We start from the raw sequence: 22,390 nt of genomic DNA, 5'->3' as shown, positions 1-22,390 counted from the left end.
GGAGTTGAAGTGTTCCCACACTCAGCCACTGGATCAAATAGTTTTGCTCAGCTTCAGCGGTTTTACTTGGAAGGTTTTTAGTAGTCTTTTACACTCTCTCTTGAGTAAATGTTGTAATGGTAGGATGTTGTGCTCTTAGATTTATGACTGACAATGGACTATTATCTGTTTTATCGCAATTTTTATGTTTTCCTATTGCAATCTGCCTTGAGTTCCAATCTTATAATATCCTACTTTATTTTATTTATGCTTCAGTTTGTACCCCACCCCTGCCGGCATGCCGGCTTGGCGCAGCTTCCAACATTATTATATAAACACACACACATATATATATAAATAAATAAAATCATATACACCATATAATATATTTTTTAAAACTACCCTAAAACAATCATTCCAGCTGGGTAGACAAAACATTTAAGAGCATCTCGGGGTTTTCTTTGGGGGGGGGGGGTATCCATATAGAGGGAGCCCAGGAGGTGTTTAACCAAAGCTGTTCTGGCATTCATTGGCCCCAACCAAACGCCTGGCAGAAGAGCTCCATCTTACAGACCCTGTCAGGGCCCTCTGCTCTTCCAAAAGCTCATTCCACCAGATCGGGGCCAGGACCCAAAAGTCTCTGGCCTTGGTTGATGCCCAAAGAACTTCTTTTGGGCCAGAGATTACAAATTTATTCATGCTGGATTATTTTAGTGTCCTTTGTGGGGCATAGTCAGCCAAATGGACCCTCAGGTTTGCTGGGCCCTGACTGTGTATGGCCTTAAAGGTCAGCACCAGCACCATACATTGGTTATTGAACACCTCATTGTATTGATTGTACTGACTCACTATATGTAATATGCCTTTAATCCCTGTGATAAAGGCTGGCTACAAATAATGTAAGCAAATAAATAAAATGTATGATAGTCATTGTAAATACATTCTTAATATCAGATTATTGGACTAGGTTCTCATCTTAAGCCTTTATGATCTATACATGTTTACAATCTAGTACTTTCAGCTTGCTAATCCGTCCTTTTCAAATGTCAGTACTGTCCAGTAAAAGAGATGGTTGGGCATTGTGCAGGGACTAGATGACCCTGGGGTACCTTCCAACTCTATGATTCAATTTCACCTGATGAGCTACCCTCCCAGGATTGTCACCTCTATGGTTCACTTGCTACCTCCAGGCTTCTGGCCTTAGCTACTTAACATTTCTTGGTAATATTGCATATGCAGGTAATTGTGAGAAAACATGGTAGCTGAGAATACAGAGTCAATAACCACTGGGAGCCCCAGAGAAGAGCAAAGTAGACTGACAGTGCAGTCCTGAAAACTCTTTGCTGAAAGTAAGCCCTGTTGAATAGACCTGAGCAAGATTTTAAGTATACCTGCATAGGATGGCACTATAAGAGGCTCAGCTTAGCCTACCACCTATAGGAAACAGGGATATAAGTCTTTCATGAAACAGTAGAGCTTGCTACTACTATATAGGCACATAGAGAGCCAACCTAATTATTATGCAGGTCCCATCTAGTAACCAGCAGGGGATGGGGGGGACTTACCAGGAACAGCAGGGAGGCCCATCTGATGTGCAGCATTGTGTATGTTCATCACTGGCCACATGACCCAGAAGTGGCATCATCACCATCAGGATGTCAGGATGATGCTCAGTTATTAGGGGGGGAAGTCTATGGTAAATTTGGCTTCACCAGACATGATGACATCATTTCTGGATCACATGGGCAGTGACAGACACATTGCTGTACAGTGGATGGAAATCCCTCTTTTTCAGGATACGTTCTCTCTGCTGGCCTGCTGATTGATGGTAGGGCCTGGCAGCGGAGGACCCCCATATGTACCAGGGGTCTGACAACCTTACTAATGACAGAGATCTGTCGTCTTTAATGATCACATTGTCTGTGATGCTGCTCTCTGCCCTTCTCTGTAATATTCTAAATGAGTATTTTTATTGGAATATCCTGGGTGACATTGGTTCATTATTTAATGTTTTCACAATTAATCAAAATTTTATTCTTTTAATTCTCTTCTCTTTTTGCAAGAAAAATAGAGCTAATTTTCAGAATAAAAAAAAAATTGCTGGAACTTGCAACTTTTGTTTCAGTTAGTGGTTGCTGCAAATCCTGCTACGAAAAGTTTACACACCAAGCAGGAATTCTTTTTTTTTTTTTCATGCTATATGTCCTTTCCCAAACCTCATCTTTCCCCAGGATGCGTTTGCTCCCCAAATGAAGGAGAGGCGTTTTCCTTTCGGCTTCATGTTATCCTCTTATCCCTACTGTTTTGGAATAGAGCGTAACCAGCTGGAGAACTGTAAGAAGCCTGATAATGCAGCTATTTTCTGCTGTCCCGTCTTAATCTTGTTACACAAATGGTTGTGAAGAGATTCATGAATTTTAATTTTGCCCTCTGCATTAGTGCCTCATGTCACTCATACACAGCTGCCTTCTATGGGGAGTTGTTCACCCCACCTCCTACAACAGGGGGGGAAATGAGTTACAGTCTTGGCAGTAGTGCAAGTAACACACACATACAGACACACAGACGCACGCACACACACAAAAACCCAAAGATTTAGGCAACCACCCATGAAGCTGATTAACAGTCAGTGATCAGGAGGAACAGCTTTGCCTCTTAAACTTTTCACCTCGCATTGTTAGCTGTGAAATTTTATTTCCGTTCAAAAGCAAGCCTGTAATCAAAACTGGGCCTTCCTACGCTGTATGCCAGGGCTTTTGTTTAAGATTGTACCCACATCACGGAATTGGCCCTGGTCAGATGCAAAGCAGCAGAAAGTTTAGGGTATTTGTTTTAGAAACGTGGTAGTGATGTGCGTGTTTAAGTGTGTTTATTATTAAAACACACTTAATAGTAACTGTTGTTTTCTTCTCTCTTTTTGTTTCCCAATTGATAATAAACTAATCTTCAGAATATGAAGCACCTAATCATTTAATTCCATCAAAATATACACTTACAAGTTTGATTTGCTTTCTTTGCAAATATATATTTGAATCTGCTTTTGCCCGGATTGAACTGTATACACTTTCTACTAAAGCCTAAGAAGCATTTTCCTCTCCATAGAAATAATAAACGTATAAATAGTCACACATCACTGATTTGTATTTTAATAATAATTTTAAAAATTAGGGGTGGTGTTTCCATATTTGTGTCCGTGGGTTTTGTTAAGGACAACTATGATATGAGCTCTAGATGTTATGTCAAAAGAATGGTCATATTGCCTTTCCCCTTATCTATTTGAAATGCCACATTATGAGTGGCTGGTGCTTATAATCTGTATGGTGTGCTGTTGATAATTGTGGCTACTGTAAAGGGTAAACAGTATGAATTCCTCTCCTGCTGCTGCTGTTCACCCCGTGGGTCTGAGTGTGTTACATCCAATTAGGAGGTAAAGCATAATGCTACTAAGAGCAGCCATATAATTTATTTCAGTCCTCGTAGGCCTCTCTCACTCTTCTCCTCCCTCCCCCTTGCCTGCAAAATTGAAAAATTGTTTTATTCACAATTTGCTTTTCGTTGTTCATGGGTTTCGAAAGGCAGGTTTATGAGGGATTTTTTTTTTCATTTTGCAAAATAACAATCATTAATTGGGCTCAGAAGTGCAAGCTTGACGTGCGCAATAACACTGCATAATATTGCAGACCGGAATGTATGCGCTGTTTGCAAATGGGTCTGTATGCATATATGAGTACAATAATGTTATGTTTCCAATGCACTTATGGCTGGATAACAGGTTGCAGTAATACATGGCTTTGTGGCATTTCTTTATTTGTTTAACATCCCCCTGCTAATCTGGAATGGTGTGGCTGGGTCTGAGATTGTGCTTCAATTCTGTAATGGAGACTTTGTGCTGGCCGCCAGAGGTCACTAGAGAATTCAGGTTAAAAGAGGCATGAGGGCATATCAGATCAGCCACAGCCCTAAGCAAGAACAAATTCTGCTATAGGTTTACTTTAGAGAGTTTGCAGTACATTTGTTAGGCTAGTGAAGCAGCTGGCCCAAACTGTAGCATAGTATTATGACTGGCAAGAGGAATGTTCATTAGTTTATTCCTCAGGAAAATAATTCCTGCCCATAAGATACGCATATGTACATGAGTTCTTCATTTCCATACCAGCAAACAGTTTACAGAGTGCAATAGTGGAAAGCTTTTAATTGAAGTGTTGCATTCCACTTTTGCTTTTTAAATTCAGGAATGTTTCTAAATTAAAGGGGGGGGTTGTAGGAATATTAGATTCAAGCAACAAAAAGGCTGATCCTCCTGAGACAGCATTTAGTTTGTTCTGGCATGATGTCCACAAATGTCCACCCACAATAATTTTTTGAGGCGTTTTGGAGTCCTTTTTTGTAATTTTAAAATAAAATATGCTGGCTGCTGAAAAAGGAAGAGTTTGTGGGATACAAATCAGATATCTAGTTTACTAGCCTAAAATGTGGTCGGGTATCTTTAAAGCTGAGGAATAAACTTACCCAGACAGAATTTCCTCATTGCTAGAGTCAAAGGTATGACAGTGCTAATTGTCATTCCTTTGCTTAATCTGGAACATCTTCAGGAAAGTGGATTAGAATGTTAAAGTAAATTGATGCAATTTTTAAATAAGGAAAGGCATCATGCCCATAGATGGTGGGTTATACTCTGTAGTCAGAGAAGAGGACACAGAAAACAACCATGTTTAAATTGTGGTAATAATTACCGTGGCAGGGATCAGCTAATATCTTTAACTCATACCAGAGAGGAGAGAAGAAACGTGTCTGAATAGTCAACATCAGCACCCCTTAACTTCTCTTCCCTAGTTTGTTTTATGTTTTGTTCTTCACTTGATCAATATATTTCATTATTTTGAAAAGAAAATGGCTTCAGTGAAAGACTTTAACTTTCAGGAAACTTCAGACTGATTTGGAGTGCTGCCTGAATTTATATCAATAGAAAAATACCTCCCAAATTTAATTCTTGGATAAATTATCTTTTTTCTATTCAATGCCTCTTTAATTTTTTTAAGAATTAATTTTATATTGTGTGCAAGTTGTTGAGTTTCATGTAATCTTAATTCTAAAAGCCAAGAATGGGCTTCAAATACATCTATATTAAAATAATTTAATTTCATTTTATTAATATATGAAATCTCCTGGAGAGTCCTTTGAAGTGGTTTCAGTCCTGTTATGTATTGCAGTCATCTGGCCATCTTTAATGTGATATTTACTAGGTTGGAAGCCCTGCACTTTGGATATGGGGTTTTAGCCTTCATGTGTTCATACCTTTCTTCCAGATGCTAACTGGAATATACTTTAATTAACTAAGTGAATCAATTATTTCTGCATACCATATTGCATACATATTCCCTTTGATCGACAGGAAGAGTTTTTTGTTGTACAACAGAGATTACTAACCATCCTATTATTGTGGTATACAATCTGACATTTAACTGTAACTGTTGCTACAATGAATTTAATCTTTTATATAATTTATTCCTTTAAAGACTGTGTGGTGTCCTTGCCATGACAATGTAGTAATGGTGCTTTTCTTTGTTTTGTTTTGTGTCTTTCACAGTTGAAAAAAGAAGAAAGAGAGGTTTATGATGAAAATCTCCACTACCCATTCCTTCTTATTTTAACCAAACATGATTAATATATGTGGTGTGTATATTTTGATTACAAAGTGGGGGAAATGATAGCTACATTAATATGCCATTTTAAGAAAAAGCAACCCCAGTTTGTTGAAACAAGAACCCCCCTGAATTCTATAGTAAATATATAATTCCTGGAACTTTTCCTCCCTAGTTTTTTCTTTAAAAGCCAGTCCCATGCGATAAGGTTTAAGAGCTCAATTTCTCTCTCCCCCCCCCCCCCCCCACTTCCATCATGCACCCAGTTGCTTCTTTTTGACAAAGAGTGATTCTGCGATTACGTTTGAATGCATCTGTTTTGTGGCAGTGTGTGACCATCTGTAAAACGCTAGAGGATTTCTCATTCTAGTAAGTGAAGAAAAGAGAGAAGCTGATCATTTGGGGGCATAGTACATATCCTATTGCATTCTACATGTACCTCTAGCTAGATTTTCATCCCCCCTCCATTCACTATTCTCAAAATTTGCCTTATGGCTTTTTCTCCCCCCCCCCCCCCCAAATGTTTCAAACTTGCTTTGCTTGATTACTTAACGTTTTTTGACAATGGGATTTTTTTTTCTGTTCTCACCCTGTAAACCTATAAGAAATTACTGCCTCAAACCAAAGCCTCATAAACTGACCATTTGTCCTCTGGACACAATGGCTTGGCCAGCCCTCTGCTCCTCCTCTCCAATTATGTGTGATTAGTCTCAGTGTGTTGTGTCAAGAAGGGGGAGTGTGCTGAGTACTTATTATCTGTTTAGGTACAAGAAGAGCACTGTGGCTATGAATGAAAAGTGAGCCTTTATCAGTGCTGAAATCTAACTGCAACTGTTCCGCAGATCTCTTGTTAAAAATAGATCTTTGCCTGAGAAAGTCTCCATTCTACTGCAACTGCAAGGGATTTTACTTCCTCACAGAGGCACACAACCCCCCACCCCCAAAATTCATGTTCCAACATCTTGTTTTAACCAATACTTCACATATTGGGTGAATGTTTACTTACCAGAAACAATACTAACAAATGGAACAAAACTGGGTCTGTTCTCTCACAGGTCTGACAGAGAATCCTGACAATCTAAGATGCTGGTGACCTGGATTTTAAAAATTCTAAACCTCATCCCCTCCCAATATATTTTTAAAAGGAATCCTGATGATATCACAGAAAAATGCAGTCCATTGTGAAACTGGATGATGAAACATTAAAATGGTTACCTTTGGAGTGTTGCTCTTTGTCTCCAGTTTAACAAATTGGGTTGTACACAAAAGTCCTGTTCCCTTCACTGCTCTCCTCTGACGCATTTCTTCAGCACCAGTTTGCATGTCCTTGTATTCAACACTTTTTATGCTCCATTAGAGCACCTATATGGATCTCAGAAGGCATGGGTCAAGTCGCAGTTAGATCATACATTTCTTTCTCACAAAAACCTGAATTGCAATGCCAAGTGATGGGCTAACATCACAATAACAGCAATTTATTCCTCTTTTGATAAAACAGCAGTCTATTCTCAGTGTTGGATAAAGACCAGGGGCAATGCAAACCAGCCATTTATCCTAGTATTTCAGTGGTAGATCTCCTTTTATGGATTTTATGGATTTCACATTGAGACTCTTACTGTGTGGGATTTCTGCTAAGAAATTGCAAGAATTCCAGAACAACTGATGTTTATTGCACAGGGGGTTCTCCTTCTCAGTATGTAGCCTGCAGATACATAATATCCCAACAAGACAAGAGTTTAGTGTAAATCTCAGAATGGACCCACAAACATTGGGGAAAGTATAAACCTACTGTGCCTCCACAAAAGTGCTTAGGAACAGGAATCATTGACGAACTTGCCAACTTTTATCTAATGACCCTGGAAATTATTAGTATACTCTTTATTCCTCTGAGGAGATAACAAGTATATCAAAATGAACAACTAATTATTGTTGTTTGTTTCTTTTCCCTGCCTGTCATGTCAGTACAAGCTGGTGTCTCAAATGCAGGCTATTATCCCGTAAGGGTTTAATTGAAGGGGTCTTAAGAACACGATCCTGCAAACATTTATGCATTGAGGCTGAATGGTGAAGCGAAATTGCTCATGCATATAATTGATGAAAGAACTGGGGCCCTCGACTGTAGCATTTGCTGTTTACAATCACTGTGCGAATAAACATTTTGCTCCATTTCATCTTTTCAACGTCCACTGTAAGGAAAATCATAGAGGTGGTCTTTTTGTGCTTTTTTCCAGGGATGCTTTTCTGAGTATATATAGATACATATACAGTATATTCCTGGGGAAAATTTAGATTGTGTTTATACTCTTCCGAACAGTAATAAAGATTTTTTTAAAATTAAAAGCATCGAAAATTTCAATGGAAAATGGTATCATAAAAGTACCTGTATAAATAATGAATATAAACATTGATCTGAATACGCCCCCACCCTTATTTTAATGACCTTCCATCTAGCCTCTTAGATGGAATTTAAGACACACATTACATAGTACATATTAGCATATAACTCGAATAAAAGTTGCTTACTAAGCCGGTGCCTTAAACTCACTCTGAAAATGTAAAACACTTCCTTGGGGCTGGCAGCCAATGGAAACAATGCACTCATGCAAGTTTTCTCATAGGGTTACAAACGACTGTGGGTAGAGCCTGCCGTTCTTCTCATTCATATTGAAATGGCAGCTTAGGACCCACTTCTCCTCATAAGCTGCTGCAGGAATAACATTGCTGCCCCCCCCAAAAGGAAAACATGAATATGGGAACTGAAATGCCAAGAGAAAGCTCAAGAAATATCAACATCTTAAAAAAAAGAAAGCTATGAAATTAGTATCGACGTACATAGAATTACTAAAAGAGGCTTTCTGAAAGGTTGCAAAGTCAAACGTTCTTCCATCAAATCTTGAACCAATTAGGGGAAAGAAAGAACTTGCTGCAAGAAGGGGAAACTTGGATAAAGCACTAGAAGTAGGCAGGCTGGTACAATTAAGCCATCGGTGGCGAGTTTGCTGTTGTCATATGTGGGAACAAAGCAAGGACTTTGGCATGCTCTTCGTTTACTGAGTGTGTTGCTTGCACTGTATATGTACTGCGTCCCCTGAATGAACATGGAAAGAGTAAAGTCTTTTGATTGGCAGACTCTGCTCCAGTTAGGGGCCACAAGGGAAATAAGCTGGTTTTTAGTCTAAGAGGACATATACTCTGGGTTGATCCTTGAGCTGGAAGGCAAGGGCAAATTCCAATAAAATCAATTCAGAAAGAAAGGAGGGGAGAAAACAAGAGTCAAAAGCAAGTTAGGTAGAAAAAAAATCAACTGACAAAGATTATCGCCCCTTATGTGGAACATGTTGCGCTGAGCTGGCCCTACCCTCGCCAGTCTCCCAAGGCTGGTCCTGCTCTCCAGAGGGTGGGAGTGGCCTCAGAAGACTGGCAGCAGTGGTGACAGCACCAGAACAATGAGTGCACCTCAGTGCTCTGCCACCATTGCCATGATCCATCTGCTGGCGTGGTCCCTGGGGGTGGGACTACAGATGTCATGTCTGTAGACTTCCCTTTGAGGGAGTACGCCAGTAGATGTTCCATATCAAACAAGATAAAGGCAGAAAGAACAAGGCAAGCTGGGATCATAAGCCAGGAAGATCACACAAATTCTTGGTTTACTGAGACCAAAAGGCTACACACAGAAAGCTTTTATAGAGCTGAGAAGCTGCCATGTGGCCACCTCCAGCCAATCAGCAGCTGAGGAAATAAATGTTAATACCACTAAGCTAGCTGTTGTTCCACACACAGAGAAGCCTGAAAAATGGTAAACTCCTTCAGCTCTGGCCTGAGAAACCCCTCCAGAGCACCTACCACTGCATATGTGATGAAATATCATCTCTTCGGTAAAGCTGGATGGGGAGACGTCCATATTTGACCTGGTAGGGGTTTTGCAGCAGTTTAGACTTTCCACAGCATCTGCTTGATCCTAACTATTTTTAGTTTTACCTGTATGAAAATGACACTGAAATCATTGTGCCCTGCTTCCACGTAAATACAGTTAGGATTAGACGGCAAAGACATCCTGTTTAGCATTTCACAGATGAAAACACAAGACAGAGTTCCACCCACCCCTCTTTCCCCCTTCTCACTGCAAAGACCACTGCTCGATTGTCACCTCATTACACATGGCTGGATACCCTATGTTGTGCTCTTTTCTTCTGCGACAATCTATTTTCAAATGATCTATAAGCCAAGAGAAATATATCATTTTGATCTGACAGACCACATTTTGTGCATACCGCATATGGCTTACATTCTTTGGACACCTATCACCAGAATCCCTGAAGCTATTCCAAAAAGAATAGACTGCCACCTCAAACCACAGCTCGATAATTCAAACAGAATGAGAAGCTGTTCTTCAAAACTATGATTTGCAAATCACCTTCAAACCACAGTTTGAAATTCCGGTTTAATGATACATAGCAATGAACCAGGCTTTGGCCAAATCACGGTTTCCAGACCATGGCCCATTGTTATATTTGAAAATTTCTGAACAAAAATAGCAAAAAAGGGAGTGATTCTAAGGGATGAGGGGGGAAAGATGGCCACTGTACCCAGTGTACAGATATTTGAAGTATATTCAAATCTTGATGTTCTTTATTTAGATGGGTAATAAAAAAATCCTAGAACACGTGCTTTGTGGGTTTTTTAAAGAATTTTGCAGCCAATCAGGATTTTCACAATTATTTGTCCCCAGTATATATTGTTTTTGAAAGACCACCAAATATGCACAAGGGTTTGAATCCATTATCTTGTTTTCCACAGTGCCTGTTGTGTCTGGATAATCACGTATAGTGTCTTCATTTGCATGTTGCCTTAATGTTTTAAGGTATTCAGGATAACTTATAGGGCTAGATGCTATGATGCCAGTGGAAGACATTGGTGGAGGTGGATCTTTCCCACCTTCTCATTCAATTAGCAGCCACCTGTGAATGTCAATTTATGTTGAGTAAGTCATAATGGCACTTACATGAAGGAGGAAGGAGCAGTTGAAAACAGCCTTCCTGCTGTTTGCAACCATGGAGTGTCTGCACCAGCAGAAAGCTTTTCATGCTAGTGGCATCAGGGGCGTAGGATCTAACCCATAGCAACAAAATCACTGAAAATAATGGGTTGGATACCTGCGGTGGTCTGAAGTAGTACAACAACATTTGGATTCAATGGCACCTTTAAGACCAACAAAGATTCTTTCATGATGTGAGCTTTCATGTGCATGCACTCTTTTCTGCTCATGGAATACTGTAAGCAGAAGGTAGTCATAGGATCCAGCCTCACCCACCTCCAGTATAATCCAATGAAATAATGTTATACAGTTTAGCTGGTGTATGAAGCCATTGCTGTAGTATTTTTAGAATGTTCTTTTTCATGTTTACCAATACTGTGGGTATATCTTAGGTTTACAAAGATATTGTGATACAGAAAATGTTATCACTGAGTTTAGTGGGACTAATCCACTTTCTGTATTATTTATAGTTTACTTGCTTTTGATAGTTTGTTGTTTGCATTGTTTCCTAATCCTGTAATCCTAGTCCTATTGCATTGTTCATTGGTTATTTTATACTGATAGTAGTGTTATGCTCTGTAATCTGTCTTGAGCTTTAACAATAAAGGTGGACTACAAATAAAGTACATAAATCAACCACTTAATTTAAAATAGAGATTCTGCAAATTTTACCAAGAACATGCTCTTTTGGCCCTTTCTTGCATGCCCTGGGAAATGTGATTGCCAATTTGGGGTCAGAAGATGAATCTCCCCCAGGCCAGACTGACCAGGGATTCTGGTTTGGGGGAGGGGGCATCATCTGGGCATGGAATTGGAGTCACTGTGGGTGGGCAGAATGATGAGTTTCTTGCATTGTGCAGGGCGTTGATGACCTTGGAAGTACCTCCCAGCTCTATGATTCAATGACAGCCAAGCTTACCCTGTTCATAGATGCCAGTCAGATGTGAGCTGAGCACCCAGTCTGTTTAGTTCCTGTTGAGTATCCATGAATGCCTGCCAAATAGGTTTGCATCAGTTTTTAGAAAAATTGCCCATATACGAAAATGCTGCTGACTCCAACTGGTGAGTAGCTGCTACTCTTGCTAGGAACTCTTTAGATCAGAGGTGGTTACATTGTGGCTCTCCAGATATCCATGGACTCCAGATACCATGAGCCCCTGCCAGAATGGACATCTGGAGAACCACAGTTTTGCTACCCCTGCTTTAGGTGAACTCCAAGGAATGGAAGTTTATTAAAAACAAACCATTTGTGAATAGTTTACATGCTTTGTAACTGATCTGTGTAGTTCAACAATGGCCTGATTAGTAGAAAACTCATGCACCAAGAACGGAGGCCTAGAACTCAAGTGGGCTGGGTAAGAATACAAATGGATAAAAACCCAGTTGCACTATACTGCATGGTGAGGAAGGAATACTGCTGGATTTGTAGAGACCAACCAAATTTTTAGGATAAAAGTTTTCTTGGGTCAAACTCCCTTTGTTGGATACCTTAGCTTTGTCTCCCAAAAGCTTTGCTTCTCAAACTTGTATACCCCAAATAGCGTCGGTCTCTAAGTGTGCTTCTGGTATTGACTCTGGCAGTTCTACTGCAGACCACCAGGGCTACCCTTTGAAACAGGAAGAAGAACTGCAGAGAAGCAACCTCCTCACAGCTGTGATCAGATTGGTGAACAGACGAGTGGATTTGCAAAACACTGATTCCTTGTTCAAGAAGGACAAAATATCAGGATTCACCTGCTATTCTTTCTCAGCGACACTGTTCTTCCTGGGGGACATAACTGGCAACAACACTGTTTTACAGAGGTCATAAAATATTTTTTGTGTCCTAGTAAAAACAGAAATTGTACCGCATCCATACTGGACCTCCTTTTGCATTATGAAACTGTCCTCTATGGAGGTCCGTTTTGGATCTCCCACCGCTATGTCATATTTGTATCACAGTAACATCTAGAAATCCCAAAAGATATTGTGCTTCAATCAGATCTATAATTAATTAGAACATAGTACATTGTGAGACTGCTTGTTGAAAGAAAAATCATACTTCCTTTCAGTGGTGTGTTTAATGTATGTGTTTAAATGCAGCTTTCATGAAAGAAGTGGGAGCCCATGGTTGAGGCACAGGGACCAGCTTGTGAAGGGACATACCACATCTTTCATTCATGCAATTCCTTCTTGCAGTGACATGGGAACCAGGCCACATAGGTCACACATCACTGGATTGTTTCATGATTTAGACTTGACTTCCAAGGGAGCAACTAACATACATGAGAAGAAGGCAACAAAATTTTTGCGAGTTCAGTGCCCTCACATTACCTCATCTTATGTTGCAAAGACAGTCTGTTGAAGCAAAGAGTCTTTAAAGCAAGGTGACCAGATTGTCCCACTTTTGGAGGGACATCTGAGGGCACCTGGAAAATTGTAATGGTGTCCTGCTTTACTAATGTTAAAATTTGGTCACCTTAATTTAAAGCCTAATAGAACAGTTTATGAGCTTTCATGGGTTACAAGCCAACATTGCAAAAATGTGAAACAACCTGGAAACATTGTTAGAAAAGCCGCTCATGATTGGAAGCCATAGCTTGCCTATAAAAACTCATGCCACAACAAGTCTATTAATCATCACAGTAATGTTCTGTGTCTTTCTGCCTCATTGTTGATCTCATATGGCTGGCCAGGATGGGATACAAGAGTTGTATCAGTGCCTGGAATTCTGTGCAGCGTCTCAGGGGATATCCACATGGAAAGGTTGGTCCTAAGTTATAAGTCATCGCAGCTCTCAGTGCCACAGAGACCAAGTTCAGCCCTTGGCCATTTTCTGTATGTCCATCAGGGCCAGCAGATTCAATAAGCCTTCATGAGTCTAAAGTATGTGGAAGATCATGGAGGAGCAAAGAAGTAAACCAGATGGCAACCCGTAGCCTTAGAAGACACATTTTTGAACCATGAATCTGGGTTAAATTCAGCTGCTGAGTGTTTACGACACAAATGTGCTCAACTCTAGAACATCTCCCTCAGGATAAGAATTGCAGTAGTTAGACAAATATATCAACAGAGAATTTAAATCAGTACAATTGTGCATGTTTTTAAAGCAGAAGTTAATTGTGTAGTACTGAATAGTGCTGAGTTTTAATAATTTTACATAAGAAGCTACTTAGTCAAAAGTTGAGCTGGAGATTCTGCTTGCTCTCTGTGTGCCCTCGGTGTGTGTGAATTGTAAAAGGCTGTTTGCCTTCTCTTCTCTTGCCCCCCCTTCCATCTTCAATTAATGTAGTTTTAAAATGATTAAACATATCATGCTGTGACATCCAAAATGTCAACAAGCCCATAAACCTGGAAGACAGGAAGGTAATAAAATAGGTAATAGGAGATTCAGGAGTTAATAGAAGCCCTGATGTGTGAGTGTATACAGTAGCTATATATTGGAAACAGTGCAAGTGAAGATGGCTTAGCATTGCAAACTGAGGAAGAAAATTGTTTTTAATTAGCACCTTCATAAGAACTGCTGATTAATACTGTTTGGTTTGGTGAAAAGCTTTCAGCTGAGTAATTTGTACAGCCATTACAACAGTTTTGTTAGAGCAGGGACTCCTGTTGTTAAACACAAACAGCAGATGATAATGGTGGAAGATGAGTTTGTCATGTAACAATTTACCTTATTGAAAAAAGCTTTATATAAAACCCAATACAGTTGTAGGTAGCAGCAAAAATCACACATTTTTAAACCCTGCACAAATTGCAGTGTTCTGTGTGTGTGTCTATTTCCCCCCTCTACAGACTAGGAAGAGATTTTATATCATTTATAAAATTATATATACATTTTAAAGATGTGGAAGAAGGACCAGGCACTATAATAGCAAAGCTTTACATTGGGACATTGAAGTGCTGGTGCGGTATAGTCAAACATTTTATAACGAGACGCAAAGTAGTTTAAGGCAGAGGTACATAATTAATATTGTCCCCCAGCAAATCTGTGCAGCTTCTTAAGTCTGTAAAATTATATTCCATGTTTGTGTAAAGTGCAGCATTTAGACCCAAGATATTCTTCCAGGATGTGCATTATTCCACGCTGTATGATTATTTATTATTGACTGCCTTGGCATAATGCTTTCCCATCCATTGGACAATTAAGACTCAAAATCTCCACTGCCATCTCCCCTAATAGGGTAACATGCATATTTCATTTCCACCCAATTGGATGTTTAGTGCAGTGTACAGAAAACAGGAGAACTTTTTTAAAAAGAAAGAAATGAAATCCGATAACAACGATGGCATATGTGCATTAAATTATTACGCTAACCAAGGAATAGCTGATTGGGGTGCGAGAATAGAACATGAGAGGTCCCCCCCCCCTTTTTAGACAGGCCTTCGGGGTAATAACAAGGGGTTGAGACTCACGACAGTGCCAAATAAGCTTTAGACAGCATAATAGTCTGCAAAGAAAAGCCACCGAGCACTAATGTGAAAGAAGAGCTGTCCACCACATGCAGCAAAAATCACCAAAGGTCATTTTATGGTAGCAATTGTGACACAAAATTGGTGGTCATGCTACATGTCTAATACTCAGCGCAGCTTTATAAATGATGGGCCCCTAGCGATGGCTGTCATTAAGTGCTTTCATCATAATAAACTTTAAACTGTTGGCTTTATGAATCACCAGCCAGCTTCAGCTGTTCAGTGGATGGCGCTTGCAGAGCCTTAAGTGTGACAAGGCCTATTAGGAACTGCAACCATGCTTCAAGCGTACTTGGCTTTCCCACTCCTGGGGTGATTGCAGCCTATTAAACGGCATCTGGGAAGATTTTCCTCCAGCAATCTCTGATCAAGAGCTTTTTTGGGCTTTGACCTGCATTTCCTTCAAGACTTTCTCCAAGTAGTTTTATAAGAGCAAAAACTCCAGAGGATTTATAGCCACTTCTGATTAATACCTTTTCAGGGTCCCCCCCCCTCTCCCCCTCTTGCAACTCTCCCACTGGTACATGGAAAAAAGCTTTCATTGTTCCTAAGGTGCTTATTTGTGACCTTTTCTCCGCTTTTCTGATTCCCTCTAACATGTTCTCAGTGAAATCTTTGGTGTGTAACCAAGACAGTTGTCGAGTTGTTACAGCTTTAGAAGGAGAGAGAGGCTTTTAGGGCATTAAAAAAAAAAAGAAAAGGTGACGACCATTTTTTTTCTCAACTCCTCCCATTTAAAATTTCAAAAGTGATGTCACAAGCCATTAGCAGAGGAACTAAAATTAGCAATCTCGCCTCCAAATCCTCATGAAAATGTACATTCCATAAAAAGAAAATGGATGAATAGCCGACTCATATTATTCCAGGGGATGGTTCAGTATTTAATATAATTCAGGGCTCATTCACATGTTTCTATTTATACAGAAACCTATGTTTTATTCCATAACATACCAATGACATATCCATTCTGACAGCCAGTGGCTCTCCAAGACCCCAGCACAGTTCTTTCCCATTGCTACTACCAGAAAGCACAAGGATCCATCTAATCCAGCATCTTGTCCTATACAGTGGCCAACCAAATGTACCAGAAAGCCCAGTGGGTATCTTTCTCATATCCAAAACTGATAAGAATGTAAGGGCCAAAAGGTTCATCTTGTCCTGCCATTTTTCTAACAGTGACCACGTGTCAGCCAAATGTTTTGGAGAAGTCACAATCTTGGTATACTTTTATCATTACTTGCCTCCTGCACAATTGGTGTTGAGATACTGCCTCTAACCCTGGAGTTCTCATTTTAATACCCAGATATTGATAGATCCAGTCTAGTACCAACCAGATTTATTGGATAACTTCAGTCTTTACTACTATCAGAGGGAGAACATCTTCTTTCAATTTTGAGCCTGCAGAAAGGGGTTGTTGTTCATAATTTAAAAGCATTACAGCAATATCCAAACATATTTTACTCTCTAGTATTTATTTAAAATATCGTATTCCACTCTTCCAATAAAATATTCCCAAAGTGGCTCACAAACACTCAGTTAAAACAGTAACAGACATTTTAAAAAACAGACTGAAAACAGCAAAGTCAAGAAGCAAACTAAACCTGAGAGGGAACTTGGGGAGAAAGTCCCAGCATCTTGGTGCTATCACCAACAAGGCCCCGCCCATGATGTTTATTCATTTGGAAATGAAGTGACATAGAATTCTGAAGATTATCTTCACATTTCTTGTATTGTAGTTATATAAATCTGTACAAGGCATACTACCCAAATAATGTTTTCTAAACCATAAAGCCCCTACATTCCTTTCTTCCTGGGGAAGATGCTCCAGCCTTTTATACCTTTTGCCACTCTTCAGTGTCCGTTTTGAGGCAGCAGAAAACAGAAACCTATGCATTGTGGCTCTGAATATGGGGTAGAAGAGTTACAGCCAAGTATTTCCTTGGGACATCCAGCCGGGGCATCCAGATTCCACAGTATTCCAAACGCAGCGACATCATTGATTCTCTACAAAAGCACTGTAACACCAGCTGTTATATTTTAATCCCTTTCCTAAAAAAATCTCTTTTACAGCTTTTTTTTTGTGGGGGATCGGAGAAGACCCCAACAAAGTCAAAATGCTGAAAAAGAAGCAATTTTATCTCTTAACTCACTTCTTTTGCAGACGAGAGATTTCCAAGTCCTTGTCTACCAGGGGGACCACATTGCTCCATGATGGAGAAGATCAGTTGGTTTTCCCATCAGTCTGACTTTCTTATAGGCCCATTATGCATGGAGTAGAAGGTCCACATTCGGGATGGAATGGCGGCAGTTGAAATCACCAATTATGCATGCTGCAGGTGGCAACCGGGCGCAGAGTCGACGTATGCCGCTGAAAAAGCCGCGTCAGCAAGATGCGAAAGAAAGTGGAGCTTCCCGGGACCAGGGCACAACCAGAAGTGACTCCGGAGTAGCCGCGTGCATAATCGGATACTCTGGGTTTTGCCACCGTTGCGTTCCATCCCGTGTGTAGGCAGTTTGCTTCGCTTCTTCCTCCTTCGCTTTCTCCATGCCGCCGTTTCAGCGGCCGTACATAATAGGCCATAGTGTCTCAAACTTCATCCTCAAGCTGGCATGTAAATGCCCTCTTCAAGGCATCCAGAATTGCTTTGCTGCTAAAATCTAAAGTCCTGCATGAAGATTTGAATCATAGAATCATAGAATCATAGAATCATAGAGTTGGAAGGGGCCATACAGGCCATCTAGTCCAACCCCCTGCTCAACGCAGGATTAGCCCTAAGCATCCTAAAGCATCCAAGAAAAGTGTGTATCCAACCTTTGCTTGAAGACTTCCAGTGAGGGGGCACTCACCACCTCCTTAGGCAGCCTATTCCACTGCTGAACGACTCTGACTGAGAAAAACTTTTTCCTGATATCTAGCCTATATCGTTGTACTTGAAGTTTAAACCCATTACTGCGTGTCCTTTCCTCTGCAGCCAGCAGAAACAGCATCCTGCCCTCCTCCAAGTGACAACCTTTCAAATACTTAAAGAGGGCTATCATGTCCCCTCTCAACCTCCTTTTCTCCAGGCTGAACATTCCCAAGTCCCTCAACCTATCTTCATAGGGCTTGGTCCCTTGGCCCCAGATCATCTTCGTCGCTCTCCTCTGTACCCTTTCAATTTTATCGATGTCCTTCTTGAAGTGAGGCCTCCAGAACTGCACACAGTACTCCAGGTGTGGTCTGACCAGTGCCGTATACAATGGGACTATGACATCTTGTGATTTTGATGTGATGCCTCTGTTGATACAGCCCAAAATGGCATTTGCCTTTTTTACCGCTGCATCACACTGCCTGCTCATGTTTAGTTTACAATCCACAAGTACCCCAAGGTCTCGTTCACACACAGTGCTACCTAGAAGCGTATCCCCCATCCAGTAGGCATGCTTTTCATTTTTCTGACCCAGATGCAGAACTTTACACTTATCTTTATTAAATTGCATCTTGTTCTCATTTGCCCATTTTTCCATTGTGTTCAGATCTCGTTGAACTCTGTCTCTATCTTCCGGAGTATTTGCCAGTCCTCCCAATTTGGTGTCATCTGCAAACTTGATGAGTAGTCCCTCCACCCCCTCATCTAGATCATTAATAAATATGTTAAAAAGTACCGGGCCGAGCACCGAACCCTGAGGTACCCCGCTACTCACCTCTCTCCAGTCTGATGAAACACCATTGACAACAACTCTTTGAGTGCGGTTCTCTAACCAATTCCCTATCCACCTAACGATCTGAAAATCCAGATTGCAGTCCTTCAACTTATCCATCAGAACATCATGGGGAACCTTGTCAAAAGCTTTACTAAAATCCAAGTAAATGACATCAACCGAATTTCCCCGATCCAGCAAACCTGTTACTTGGTCAAAAAAGGAAACTAGGTTGGTCTGGCAGGACCTGTTGGAGACAAATCCATGCTGACTTCCTTGGATCACCAAATTGTCCTCCAGATGTTTGCAGATCGCTCCCTTTAATATCTGCTCCATTATCTTCCCCACAACAGAGGTCAGACTCACTGGTCTGTAGTTTCCCGGGTCATCCTTCCTCCCTTTTTTGAAGATCGGAATAACGTTTGCTCTTTTCCAGTCCTCCGGGACATCTCCAGTCCTTAAAGAGGTTCCGAAGATGATGGACAAGGGCTGTGCAAGTTCTCTGGAAAGTTCTTTGAGTACTCTCGGGTGCATTTCATCTGGACCAGGGGATTTGAACTCATCCAGTGCAGCTAAATGCCTCTCGACCACCTCTCTATCCATGTTAACCTGCCACCCAGACACTATCCTTTGGCTACAGCCATCTCTAGATGTGCCTAAACACTTAGACCTGTGGGAAAAAACAGATGTAAAATAGGCACTAAGCCTTTCTGCTTTCTCTGCATCTTTCGTTAGAGTTTGTCCATCCGCACCCAACAGCGGGCCTATTGCCTCCTTTACTTTACGTTTGCTCCTCACGTAACTGAAAAATCTTTTCTTGTTACAATGGGCTTCCCTGGCCAATCTTAGCTCACTCTCAGCTTTGGCCTTTCTGATGATTGATCTACAGTGCCTAGTAACCTGTAGGTACTCTTCTTTAGAGCTCTGTCCTTCCCTCCATTTCCTGAACATTTTCCTTTTCTTTCTTAGTTCCTCTTGAAGTTCTCTGTTCATCCAAATAGGCTTCTTAGAGCTCCTGCAGTGTTTTCGTCTTTCTGGAATAGTCATTGATTGAGCATGCAATAGCTCTTGTTTGAGTAGCGCCCACCCTTCACATGCTCCCTTCCCTTCCAGCATTCTCGTCCATGGTATGACACTCATCATGTCTCTGAGTTTATTAAAGTTTGCCCTACGAAAATCCAACATCCGCGTCTGGCTACAAGCTTCCTTGGCTCCCCATCTCAAAAGGAATTCTATGAGGACATGGTCACTTCCCCCTAGGGTCCCCACCTCCTTCACCTCATCCACCAACTCTTGCCTGTTGGTCAGTATTAAGTCCAGTATGGCTGAACCTCTTGTGGGTTCATCTACCATTTGATAAATGAAATTGTCAGCCAGGCAGGTCAGAAACTTGCATGACTGAGGACGCTTCGGTGCATTTGATGACATTATATTTTCACTCTCTGCTCCTGTGCAGTCTTTTAATTTCAATAACTCTTGTTTCAAGCTAAGTCATGTTAGTATGAATAATGCCTGTTTAAGGATCACTCATCTATGAACTTAGAGTATTTAAATTTATGAGACCTGCATTTTTTAATGGAAATGTTAACCTCTTTTTATTTGTGTTGCGTTTCTCATTATTAAACCCACAAACATAGTGTAGAGTCCAATAGCTCCCCCAAGAACTCTTTTCGTCCTTTCTGGCTGACTCAGGTGGTGGTGTTGTAATGCTAAAAGCTTTAAATGGGTAAAACCTTCTTAATACTCCTATTAGCAACTCTTCTAATCCATGAAATGTAATAGCAGAACTTTTAGATGAATGTCTCAGAGGTAGACCATTAAAAATAAATTGCCCAACCTTGGGGAGATTAGAATTAGTCTCCAGCTAGAAGCACCTTGGGGTGGTTGGGTGTGAAGCCAATTTCTGAAAGCCCATGTTCCTATCAAGAACAGCATCAGCCTCTGCATTTTTACTAATGAAGAGACAATAGGAGCAATCATTAGCCATAGCTGTGGATTTGTTACCTCTAGGAAGCAAATATGCAAAGTGGAAGGGGGGTGGGTGAAATATTAATCATGGCAGTAGGATTCCTGGCTTGAAATGCTTTTGATTTTGAAACAACAAGGTGGGAGGAGAGAACCCTTGCAAACAGTCAACAAAGTACATCAAAGTCAGAGGAAGCAGTGAGGAACAATTATTGTGTGTGTTAATTAACAGGAATAATGCACAGAAGGTACACACCATAGCACTTTTTCATGTTCAAAGGACTTTGCAGACTAGCTAATTAATGCCCGCAACAGTCATATGAGATAAGTAATAGTGGAATCCCTCTCTTTTTCTGTATGAGCCAAGGAAATACAGACATAAGTGACTTGCCCAAGGCCCTGAGAGTCAGTGACACAATGAGCATGAGGATTCTACCCCATCTTGCTGAATGCTACATAGTCCTGATGCACATCAATTGGATTATCAATTACCTACTTTATCCTGGCAGTTATCAACTGGGACAGAAGTAGATGGAAATAGAAAACTATGAATGGCAGCTTTCAGAATACAAGGCATAAGAGTTACAGAGCCAAGTGCCTCCTAGAAAGTTACAAATTACTGCCTAATATATGTCATACTCTTAAGTGCATATGTGCTGTAGGGAATATTATCCAGGGAATATTTGGTGACTAGAGATATATATTTAGATATGACTGATTCTCAGGTGTTGGCACTCATGAGAGTTCTGTTCAGGATTTCTAGCTTTTCAACTAGTGCACCTTTAGGGATTCACCTGTGGACTATCACAGTATGGAAATAGGATGTCATCATCTTCTTCTTTTGACTAAGACCCTGATCCATAAGCATAGGACTCTACTGAAAAGTTGGCAGCCCTCATGATATTGCTTAGTTCATTGGAATAAACGGTGTCCGTATCCCAGTGAGGCTTAGTAATTGGATAATGCAAGATTCTGCCAGTTGTGGGGCCCACAGGTGGTTTCTCTCCCTTGTCTGTTCAGAGTCCCTCCCCTTCTTAGGTGCTGACCCTTCCTTGCCCATTTTTAAAATTCCCTTCAGCCTTCAATGTGTTGCTTTCCACTCACAGACTGAGCTCTTATCACACTGTAGATCCTGACAAGCACAGTACCAATGTGGGTAATAGCTCAGATTTCACTAGAAGGAGATTTAGACCTCCTACAGGCAACCTACTCTCCAGCTTATCAATTCTTAATGGTGTTCTTTGTTTCTACCCCATGGGAGGAAAATAATCCCCACATACTTTCTACACCTGGGCTGGGAAACTGCAAACTTCCACCTCCAATCTGACACCTTGAAAAATGGACCAATTTGCTGACACATTTCTTTCTCCTGCAAGGGCTAAATCCAGTGTGAATAGGCCTAAAGCTGGTGGCCTTAATTAGTTTGCAAGTTATCAAGCACAAAGCCCACCTGTTGCAGAATGAAAACAAATGTGCTTCTTGGTGAATCACATGACAATATTCACCACCACGAAACACTGAACGTTGCCAGTTCCAAACAGGAGACTTTGGTTGATGTCATGAGGCAGTGGGACTCCCAGTATGGCTTAAAGAATGTTGCCTAAGTTCTTGATGGATTTGTTGAATAGAAACTCAG

The 22,390-nt window shown here is 40.8% G+C and overlaps 1 protein-coding gene across 8 annotated transcripts in view; it reads left to right on the top strand.

The window, feature by feature from the left end:
* Window positions 1-8,106, top strand: part of CAMKMT (calmodulin-lysine N-methyltransferase) — a 347,932-nt gene extending 339,826 nt beyond the window's left edge. For 6 of the 8 annotated variants that reach the window (XM_077337425.1, XM_077337458.1, XM_077337396.1 and 3 more), the window contains one exon: window positions 5,567-8,106. In XM_077337425.1, the coding sequence (XP_077193540.1) occupies window positions 5,567-5,644 (78 nt within the window). In that variant the 3' untranslated portion in view covers window positions 5,645-8,106. The remainder of the gene's footprint in view (window positions 1-5,566) is intronic. The other 2 variants (XM_077337432.1, XM_077337406.1) reach the window with 1 other exon arrangement.
* Window positions 8,107-22,390: the final 14,284 nt, after the last annotated feature.

The sequence above is a fragment of the Paroedura picta genome, chromosome 1 (assembly GCF_049243985.1).
Source record: "Paroedura picta isolate Pp20150507F chromosome 1, Ppicta_v3.0, whole genome shotgun sequence".
NCBI lineage: Eukaryota > Metazoa > Chordata > Lepidosauria > Squamata > Gekkonidae > Paroedura > Paroedura picta.
Note: the sequence above shows the minus strand (reverse complement) of the source record. Positions and strands in the feature narration are given on the sequence as shown.